This window comes from Hermetia illucens, chromosome 3 (genome assembly GCF_905115235.1).
Source record: "Hermetia illucens chromosome 3, iHerIll2.2.curated.20191125, whole genome shotgun sequence".
NCBI lineage: Eukaryota > Metazoa > Arthropoda > Insecta > Diptera > Stratiomyidae > Hermetia > Hermetia illucens.
The window spans coordinates 126,819,548-126,831,162 of NC_051851.1; the positions used below are offsets into that span (position 1 = coordinate 126,819,548).

The following is an 11,615-nucleotide window of genomic DNA, read 5'->3' on the forward strand; positions in this document are numbered from 1 at the left end:
GTGCACTTAAATATTATACATTTATATAAATATATATAAGAAATACATAAACCATTTTATAGCTGAAGCGCCGAGCTTCCGGTTTTTGACTTGCTTATGAACTCAAAGGGGAAATGTATGAATACGATTGACAGCTATGCTGATAAGTGCAGCCGCTCACTTTTTCGAGCATCGGACAATTGGATGCAGATTCGAGTAGCTGTATTTTCGGGTAAAAAGTTAATTTATCAGCGGATATGAAAGCTTTGAGCTTGATGCATATTATGATATATTTGCTGGCAATTATTTTCGTTTCAAAACAAATATAAATCAATAGCGGGTTATTTTTTAGATACTTGGTAAGTCAAGTCAAGGCTTTCATTACTTACCTCTCCCACGATATCCCTAAAGCTTACAGGCGGGCTTTCCAAATTTCAGATTTTGAGTCTAAGCAGAATCACTGTGGATTGGGAACGACCTGTACCGAAATATCAGTTCCCCAATAACTTGCTGTCTACCAACGTATGCCTTAGCCACTATCTCATCAGCAATAGCGTTTAAAATTTCCTTAATTGGAATAATTGGTCCTTCTTTGAAGTCCCGACGTCAGACCCAATGCTGCCTTTTGCTCGAAACCTACATTCCCGACAACAAATATATGCTCCACATATCCTGCCGGTATTTATAAAAAATAATTGAGGAAGAGTTTTTTCAGCATTCACTCGTGAAAATATTACAAAGCCATTCGCTTTTAATTTGTGTTTGGCTCTCAACATGAGTTAAATGCTCACGCTCACGATCGAATTAGTCGAAATAGTGTTGGAAACGCGCATCTTGTAGCTTACCTCCCACCTTTTCTTTGCAGATGCCTACTTCATTTATTCTTTAATTTACGACCAACGCCTAGTTGTAAAGAGCTCACGTGACCATTGGGTACAGAACTTATTGGGGTGTTTTCCACATTTAGATTTACCTTCAACATATTCTCCACATAATCGCGGTGCTCCTTATCTATTTTCAAGGGATGGTAACATATTCAAGACAACCGAGAACTCGACTCGGCCAAACGGAGACAATGCAAATATTTCCTAGAACGACCATGCCTGGTAAAGTGTTAGACGAAAGTTTTGACGAAAGTTCTTTTCCCGTACTTAACGTTAGACGAAAATTTTTTTCTGTACTTAACTCATTTCTCAAAATATAGCATTTCCTTTGGGAATTATCCCACCTGTTCCATTTTTTTCTGTTTTATTGACTTATTGGAACTACGGACTCAGTTATCATCCCCAAGCGTGTAACCAACGACTTTACAATGACCTAGTTACCAAACTGGCCAATTTTCCTGCATATATCACCTCTATCCGTTCATCCGCAAAACAAGTTGACCATTCGTAACTATAATTTGTAGATATTAGTAGTCCGACGATTTATACTACCGAAAAAAAACTGAACAACTGTTTGGCCCGATATTTTGTGTTTTTAGTAAAATTGCTTACTAAATCATGGAAAATATCGCAGGCTTTAGAGAGTCTACTATATTGGGAGCGGAAATATTTGAGCGGAATGAAGCGTTCAGTGAAGACCGTGATGGTCCGTGATGGAAAAAACTTGTATCTTGTCAGCCGTCTATCCACCACTGTTAACGATGATAACTTCGGAAAAGTGAAGGAAATTGCGCTCGAAAATTGTCAACCCTCAACATTTCTTACGGATTTACTCGACACATTCTGGCTACTGTTTTGTATGAAGCGCACAGTTGCTAGACTCGTATCTTTTTGGCAAAATAAATTCAAGAAGAGCCCACAAACTCTGATAGCGCGGCAAAAATAAGCCGAAACCGAAAAACAAAAAAATTTTTGGAGAAAGTAAAGGCCGTCACGACGGAGGCCTATAGGATGTATATAGAAAATTGATTCAAAAATAACTCACTTGACCGTTAACCGTGTCTGCCTGCCGTGCCATTATTCTTCCCCTGAATAAGGAACAATAAAATAAAGAACTCGGAAAACGGGATGGTCCAGCCCGAAGCGTCTGTAAGGACAATATCAATGGTAGAAAAGAAGACGTGGGAGATCCTGCCTGAGATGGAGCGATGGGGTAGGCCAGGATGCCACACAACTTTTAAGGATATCGAATTGGTGGAGCTCGGTGCAAAACCGGGATGTCTGGATTTCCTTACTAAAGCAGGCCTAGACCGAATATCGGTTGTTATAATAATGTGTCCTCCTTTTCTATTCTGCGCCAATGTTCCTATGGTGGCCAACTCGTCGTTATTGCTGGGATAGATGATTCAATTGCACGATGTAACGCGAGTTAAGGACTCATAAAAAACCACAAATAAAAATATCAATCTATGACGTACGGACCACACCCAAGACCAACCGAGATAAGAAGAATTCCAATCAAAGCAACAGAATAATAAAACAATATAAGATAAGCGTGCCAGCTACGTAGACATAAGATAAACGGGGGGTATAAATATACTGAATACGAAACAGTTGCGAGTTCTGTTACTTGACTTTTGTCATCAGACGTAGTCCAAATAAAAAATGTACGTTAATTTGCAAAGTATTTTTTTATTATTTGCAATAAGTGTAAAGATTTAATTCGCACAATTCAAATATTACCCTTTCCATCCATTGTCACTTCCGCCTTCCAATCAAGATAACCGGAAGCATCTAATCCTTGTGCCGACGAAATTTATCATTTGATATTGTCTCATATACTGATAAACGTTATCCAGTAGCAAAGTATTCCTTTAAAACAGTACAGAAAGAACATTGGCGCCAGACATACAGAAGTTGATGTTTTTATTGAGATATCTACATTTTCAGATTTTATACGAAATAAATAAATAACGAAAGTGAATTTATTGCTGATAATGCTTCGAGTAACATAAAGTTCGATGCGAAAAATAATTGTAATTGTTTCCAACAAGAGCTTTGAAATGGTTTTCACCCAGGTATCTGATTTATTACTACCTTTAGGCAGGGTCCTAAGAGTCTGTGTTAGCTTCAAAACACTACTTCTTGTTGGAACTTTATGGCACGAAATCCCATTATTGTTCCTTAAGCAAGAGATTGTTTTCCGGATCCCTTCTTGCCCTTTGAAAATATATCCCCGTACCCAGGCAAGATAATCTTAATGTTAATAGTTGGTGCCCTCAATAGTGGCATCGTAGCGTAACATGCTTCAGTTATGCGCCTATACAGCTGACCCATTTTTTCGTCGTCTTTCGCTTTGAATAATAACGTCCAATGGTCTATAGGAATATCCCTTAATTTTGGCCTTCACACATCTCACTCTTAGGAATCCCGAACTCAATATTTGAATTTATAATGATTTTGGATAGTTATTCCTTATCTGCCCTCCAATGGTAGAAACGGATTTGAAGGTGTCAATATCATTTACCCATACGATTTAACTTCCTTCAATACTCCGGACATCTACTACCTTCTACAACGTTTCACTGTCCACTCCGTGTTTCTCCTTGCGCAACATGCATCGGGCACCTCCCACGCAATCTTTGATATTGTGGGTCTCGTCTCCGCACTCGGGGTTTGTACTCTCAAAAAATCCGTAACATTATCAACTACTTTCTACGGGATCTATATAATTCCATTATTAGATTTCAACTTTCACTGTCATACGCTATCTGTCATAACACTCACTTTTCACAGAAATGGTTACACTTGTTGACACGGAATTTAGTGAAATTATTGGAACTATGAACCTCAACGCACGCAGTTTGAATTTAAGTGAGGGCGTTTTTTCCAAGCCGCGCATTCGCGTGAAATTATTCATTCTGGCATCACGCTGAAATGAAAATTCGGAGTTACTCAATGCATATACATTATGTATAAATGAAATCGTCTTGTACCCAAATATTTGTAAAAAAAATTCCCAAAAGCTTTCCTACCTGAAACGTTTGCTTTTTTTCCTTACTTTTCTTCATTGTTTTGACCTCCGCGTGTTGGATTCTTCCACCGTCCCAAGTGTAAAGGTCAATATTCAGAAAACCGAATTTGACGGGTTTTTCGTTGCCGCGGCTTCTTTTCGATGAAAAAGCGTTTTAGTAATTTGCTAAGATCCTAAGGAGTCAGTAATACTATTGGTCTATTCGGTTCCCTCATCTTCTTCCTTACTATGAGCTGGTGTCTTATGCATTTTCTGCATCGACACTTTCATATTAAGGTCGGATTTTATTTAAGAGCGTCAAAATTTCCTTATATTCTAAGCTTTTCTGGCAACTAACTCACCTCCCCTAAACGTTCATTCAGCAAAAATTCTCCCACCCCATCTTACATAACTATTATGGCTTACCAATCATGCTTGAACATTCCAATTTATTCTCATGCACACTACCGTCACTGACCTGCACTCACGAAGAAGCCCTAAAATTGCACCACAAAAAATCTTGTTGAATGACTACAAAACTTATTAAACATCATTTAAGTCAGGTGCAATATTTTATTAAGTACATAAGTACATAGCCTTGTTGTTACAAAAATTTAGGGTTTAAATATTTTGCTGATAGTATCAATGATCAGGTCAACGTCAACACCCAATCCACGGAGGCGATTCTTCATGTTGTTATAAGCAGCATCTCCCTGAAGAGCTTCAATTATACTACCGAATTCATCTGAGTTGATTTTCTGGAAAGCCACTTGGAGGTAGTAATCGCTTTTCAACTTCTGGTCCAAAAGAGCCTTAAGTTCATCAACTGGAATAAGCTCAAGGATGTCCAGTAAGAGACCACGGAATCCAGCGGTACGAGCGGCGGCACGAGTTTGATTGTGAACTTCTGGGAATCCAAAGATACCGGCCAAGATATTGAAGTAGTAGGCAGCATCGAGATATAAATCACTGCAGGCGAATTCCAAAAGTGATTTGAAAGCTGGTTGACTCTGAACCAAATCGACAACTTGATAGAACTCAGATGATGACAAGAATTCCATGACGGCTTGTGTTTCTGGATCGGAGGTCATGGCAGTCAACACGAGTTCCAAAACTTTGTCAGTTGGAATCAAGGCAACGAACTCCTCCAACACCGGTTGAAGTCCTCCTCCATTTGGAGCCTTACATTGAGGTCCTTGTTGGGCGAAGGCACCACAAGCCAAGAGAGTTAGGAAAACAAAAACTTTCATTTTTTACTACTTCTGGTTTGGCAATCCAAAACTGAATGTGATATTTGTTCCGTAATGATCTGACTTTTATATGAAATCAAATGGTAGATGTGTGCATGCGACAAACAGATTATTTTGATAAACGCAGCTGCTTATTTTTCCGAACTTTGAACAATTTGATGCAGATTGGATTAGCTGTATTTTTGAGAAATAATATTCAGTCGATTGTCTGCCCCAACAAATTTTATATATGAGGATTAGTAGTTAATTTATGGGTGGATATGAGGGTTTAATGGCTGCTGGCAACAGAGAATTTAAAGTAATTGATAGATCAATGTCCACCGACCATTATCATTATGATAAAAGATTCCTCGTTTCTTAATGAAGTGACTAAAAGAAGCAGTTACATTCAATGCCCCTCTCCCTCCGGAATGAGGCTTTTCTCCTGAAGTTATAACGAAATAATCACCTTAAATATAATTTTTTCTCACCATATCTTTATGTAATTATTTCTTTCCTGCTGTCAAAATACAAGCATAGTATTCTGGAAGAAATTATCACACATTTTTGTACTTCGATAGTGTCTTTGGTAGGCGCAGGAGACTGCCTTCAGATATTCTTAAGTTTATTTGAATGTTTAGCCTGTCTGGTTTTAGGTTATAATATGACTATTAAAACAGCTATGCAAGTGTATAATAATAATAATAATAATAATAATCGTTGGCGCAACAATCCATATTGGATCAGGGCCTTGAAGTGTGTTAGAGCACTTCATTCAAGACCGAAACGGTACACCACAGTACACTGTGGGAGGCAATGTGGTCAGCATTGCGCTCGCCCGAGATTATTACCCTGATTTGACTCAGGCACTCATTTACAGCTGAGTCGACTGGTGTCCGACATCCAGTCACGATAACAAATTCCTCTGCCCCCAGCGAGATTTGAACCGCGACCTTCCGCTACGACAGCCCAGCGCTCTAACCACTTGAGCCATCCGGACAAGTGTATAATAGTTAATTGTATTCTCAACAACGGTCATTCACGGTCTTATAAGAGCGATGGCATGATATGCTCTTTGGATGGAAATTCTGATGAACTACTTTAATTTGAAGTGGGGATGACATACGTAGTTTTATCTAAAGATGGAATTTTTCAAGGAATCAGGCTATCCTAATGTCCTAGTGTCCGGATAGCTGAGTGGTTAGAGCGCGAGGCTGTCGCACGGAAGGCCGCGGTTCAAATCTCAATGGTGGCAGTGGGATCTGTATCGTGATTTGACGTCGGACACCAGTCGACTCTGCTGTGAATGTGTACCTGAGTCAAATCAGGGTAATAATCTCGGGCGAGCGCAATGCTGACCACATTGCCTCCTACAGTATACTGTAGTGTACCATTCCGGTCTTGAATGAAGTGATCTAACACACTTGAGGGCCCTGATCCAATATGGATTGTTGCGCCAACGATTATTATTATTATTATGTATGTAAGTCCGAAATTTTACCTTACCACAAAAGTATAGACATCCTGGCTGAGGTCCATTAATTCGATTTCACTAAAAGCCGTTGAGCATTCTGACCTTCCTGACTGAATTGACCTTACGGATTAGATGACCTACCCACAGTAACCTATTGGCATCGCTCATAAATTTCGTCGTTATAGAGCCTTCCCTAATAACCTAACGCGTAAGTACTGCAGGTAAAGAATCATAATGGAGGGAGTCGTTTGATCAAAACAATGGACCATAAACAAAATGTTATAAACAAACATGAGCAGTATTAGCAAAAAGCAACATAAAACGGCGATTATCTAGATTTTCTCAGACTTATTACCGGCCCTGGGTCAAGTACAAAGAACTACAGCATTCTAAACAAATCAATGCAGACCTCGCAAAATCCTGTGGAACGGCTGTATACCTGCCAATCACCAAAAATATTGATCCCCGGTTCATTCTGAAGTTGGCGCTTGGTTGCTCAAAGTCTTCGTCTTCATTCTTTTCGATCCAGCAACCGCTTCCTGCAATGTCGGATACTGAGCACCGTGTGGCCTGTATTCCCCATTGAGTCCTCCGATCTACATCGGAGTTTTTCTGGTGGTTTTTTACCATTCACCTTACCTTTGAGCAGGCATCTGAGAATTCTCCTTAGAAGTTTCGAATATTAATATGGATAGCGGCCTCTGGATGGTCAACAGTGTGTAGAATTCGTTCCTAGTAAAACTATCCCTAATTTCCCTTTCTTCCTTCCCCGCGAAACTGCCGCAAAATATTACTTCATGGGAGAATTGCGTTTTAAGCGAACAAACCTTCCGTACTTTGCATTCTATTATACTTACGCAGTCCAACTTCCTAAGGTCCGCTTTTTGATTACGGAGTCACCCCAGCTCCAGGCTAATATTCTCTGTGGTAACTTCTGGATATCAGAACATGATATACTGTAGATCCTCAAGTGTGCAACCACAATCAGCGCAGAAACATTAATCACCCAACCTGCCTGTCATGCCTTGACAGGAATGGGGCTAGGTGGTATTCTTGCCGTGTGGCCGCCGAAAAGATTGCAGGCACCTCTCTACAAGTTATGTCACCGCTGCTGGCACTTTTCCAGCGACTCTCGTTTTGCCGGCCATTGGTATTTCGTACCTTTTCCAGGTAAATTCATTTTCCTTTTCTCGTATAGATAGCGTTTTCACTTGACAGAATGTCCATCCACTCCTAGTCGTAATCTCATCTAAATCCTCCAAAATGACGATGACTTCACGTTTTACACTTACCCGAAGAACATAGTATGCGGGCAAGCTCGTCTGAATTCATTTTTGGACGAGTTTTACCGATACTTTACAAACTGGAAACTGGTCCGCGATCCGCAAGAGTTCCAAACAATTGTCTTCCGGGGGAATAGATTAAGGATGACTCTGAAAATAACTTCCGATATAAAGAACCTGTCGTCTATCTGGGTAGCCATCGCTCTCTGGGTAAACATCCCTCTTGTATCCAAAGTACCAACCCGTCTAAATGGTGCCTTCAAATACCTACATTCTCTCCTTTTCAACTACAAACAGTTGATTAGATCTTTGATCACATTCGGATTCATCTTCTGGAAGGATATATCCCCTAGACTGCCCGCTGACTGAATGCCTAGGCATTGAAATCAGCAAGAAAAATTTTCTCCACAAGGATCAATTTCCTCAAATCCTCATTTCCTATAACAGTGATAACCGTCTGTTCGACTGAGAGGTTAGAGTAGTTCTCTACACTACTCGCCACTCTCATTCGCAATACGTGCCTCCCCCAAGCAGAATGGCTCATGACGTTCTTAATCCACTTTCCTTCCCCAAATCCTATCCCATCCCTTTCCTTCCAGCTTTTCAAGCCCCTCCCTCTCAAACCAACTACATCGGTTAGAATTTTTGTAATCTTTCCTCCAGATGCTCCTCATGATTTGCAAACAAAATGAAATTTTATTAGTTTAAGCTCTATAGTTGGAACTTTATATGTAAATTAGCTGCTAAAGTTAAGTTTTTAGGTTGAGTTTCTTTTAAAGATGTAATGTCCGTTTATGAATAACAGTATTGTTTTCAAATGATTTCCTAGCCAAGTAACTAGCGACACCCATTGCGTTGAAATCCAATGTTACCACAACATTTATTGGAGGACATCTCATCCTGACTCAGATTCGAAACCATGTCTAACGGCGTCGATAATGGATTGAGCTTAACGAAAACTGTTGTCACGATAGGCCATCCCTATATTCTAAGATAAAAAAAAGTTAATTTGTAAACTAACGTTTTGATCATGTTGTGTTGTGTTGTGTGTGTTGTTTATACTTTTTGTGCTCTCTTAATGTGGAGTGTCGGCCTGCTTTCTTTCTTTCTTTCTTTAAAAATTCTGGCTTGTCGGTTAAGGCTAGCTCTTTCCCTCTAGTTCGTTGACAAATCCTTCTTGCTCAAATGCATGCAGCAAGATTTCTTCATTCCACAGATTGTTCGATCAACTATTGGCGAGGACTCGTCACTTCGGCCTGGTAGCATCGCATCCTCTCGTTATGCATCCCATTTGTTGTGTGCTTTACTGAAACCAAACCGTGGGGATCATGGTTTCCCAATAGCGTCTCTATTTTGACGGAGCAGCCATGATTTTTACCTCGATGGGAATACACGTCGTTGCATGGCCCATTTTTAAATTAAAGAAGAATAATCTGATGGTTGCAAAGGGTATAGTGTTCAATAACAAACCAGACCAATCTCATCGTCACTGTAGTCACACATATGCTAAATCCGCTATTGAGCACGAGCCTATCCCTCGGAAACTGGATACATTTCAAGTGTTTGCAAGCAGCAAATCTAGCTCCACGAAATCTCGAGCAAATTACGGGTCCTGATGTTTGTAGTTCAGCTGTCTCAGCTTACAGCCCACACGGTGAAATTATTCGCTATTATTTTCGGGTTTAATCTTATAGTAGCACACTTTAGTCGGTAAGCTGATAGTTGCGTACCTGTGTACACCTTCCTGAGTCTCCCGATTGATGATTCTTGCAAACTAAGTGGTGCAAATTGGTTTTAGAGGGCCTCGCAGCTATACTCCTTGGTCGCCAATCAACATCAATGTCTTTACGTTTTCTAACAACCTCTATTGTTTTTATCCCATACTTGTGCCTCTTCCCCTAAAGACTTCTCTACCCTGCAGAGGCTATTTTCAGCGATCTTGCCTAGCGACTTCTTCAGCCCCAGTATCAAATCTCCTTTTCAGGAACGTCTGATTCGGCTGACGCTTCCTCCAACCTCCAAGAGTTCTGGATCGTATTTGATCTTACTGAGAATCATATGTCATTTCACCTTCTAGAGAGATGATCAATTCGCGTGTAATCTTCTTTTTGGTGCCGCGTTTTTCTTTCCACCAACCTTGGACCATGCTTTCCCAGTTCCGTTTTAGGGCTTTACTAAAACTAGGTCTAAAAATAATGCTGACAATGATATTTGCCAAATAGAGTTAATAGCAGTATGTTACTATAGTTTTTTGAAAATTGACTGAAAAGCCTTCTTAAGTTCAAATGGACGGTAATATAGCGTATAATGTAAATCATGATACTACCAAGTTTCGCTGAAAACCTGATGAAGTTATAGTTGGTCAAAGTTGCCTCTTGTGTGTAAATTTTTTTGCCTTTTTTGTTGATCTTATCAACTAATATTGTCGTGTAGTGAGTTTTCGTATAATACAAAATATTTTGGCACCTTTTACTATCCTTGCTAAAGGCAAGAGATAAGAAATTTTGACCGTCTTCTATTTGGTTTTGCCTTTGGCGAAATGCCGAGATTCCGTCACTTCTATTCATTATTCGAGCACTCGAGTGCTGGATTCTTTTACATCTTCAGTCACTAACGCCGCTACAGAAGCGGGTGTTTTCGCTGGTTCAGCTATTTTTCGGCACTCTTCACCACTCGGTACCCTGGCAGGATCCTAGGAGCTCAGTGATACTATAGGTCGGTGCCTCATGTATTCCCCACAAATATGCATTCATACTTCCGTAAAAATATCGCATGTTTCTCAAGGGGTGTTTCGATTTTGGTATATTTTAAATTATTGCTGGCAACTAAGTTAAGTCCCTTAGATGGCGATCCACTAAAGCTCTTATGTCTCCATATCTTAGTCACTATGACATCACCCTTTAAAATAGAAAATCTCAATTTTTGTTCAATATCTACAATTTCATGCACATTGTAACTGGTCGCTGTCAAAAGGACGGCCGACCTAGTTTATAGGTGCTGCATCCCCCCCCAAATCACAACAAAGTAAATCTTGTTGAATATAGTCAAAAATTACTCAAAATCATTTTAATTTGATGCAATATTTTATTAAGCTCATATTATTGTTACTACAAACATTTATGGTTTAAATATTTTGCTGATGGTATCAATGATGAGGTCAACATCAACACCCAATCCACGGAGGCGATTCTTCATGTTGTTATAAGCAGCATCTCCCTGTAGAGCTTCAATTATACTACCGAATTCATCAGAGTTGATTTTCTGGAAAGCCACTTGGACGTAGTAATCACTTTTCAACTTTTGGTCCAAAAGAGCCTTAAGTTCATCAACGGGAATAAGCTCAAGGATGTCCAGTAAGAGACCACGGAATCCAGCGGTACGAGCGGCGGCACGAGTTTGATTGCGAACTTCTGGGAATCCCAAGATACCGGCCAAGATATTGAAATAGTAGGCAGCATCGAGATATAAATCACTGCAGGCGAATTCCAAAAGTGATTTGAAAGCTGGTTGACTCTGAACCAAGGCGACAACTTGATAGAACTCAGATGATGACAAGAATTCCATGACGGCTTGTGTTTCTGGATCGGAGGTCATGGCAGTCAACACGAGTTCCAAAACTTTGTCAGTTGGAATCAAAGCAACGAACTCCTCCAACACCGGTTGAAGTCCTCCTCCATTTGGAGCCTTACATTGAGGTCCTTGTTGGGCGAAGGCACCACAAGCCAAGAGAGTTAGGAAAACAAAAACTTTCAT

At 40.1% G+C, this 11,615-nt stretch overlaps 2 protein-coding genes across 2 annotated transcripts; both read right to left on the reverse strand.

The window, feature by feature from the left end:
- Positions 1-4,490: 4,490 nt before the first annotated feature.
- LOC119652134 lies at positions 4,491-5,126 on the reverse strand. Its single transcript, XM_038056073.1, has one exon. The coding sequence runs from the start codon at positions 5,124-5,126 to the stop codon at positions 4,491-4,493; it is 636 nt and encodes a 211-aa protein (XP_037912001.1).
- A 5,853-nt stretch (positions 5,127-10,979) lies between these two features.
- LOC119652135 lies at positions 10,980-11,615 on the reverse strand. Its single transcript, XM_038056075.1, has one exon. The coding sequence runs from the start codon at positions 11,613-11,615 to the stop codon at positions 10,980-10,982; it is 636 nt and encodes a 211-aa protein (XP_037912003.1).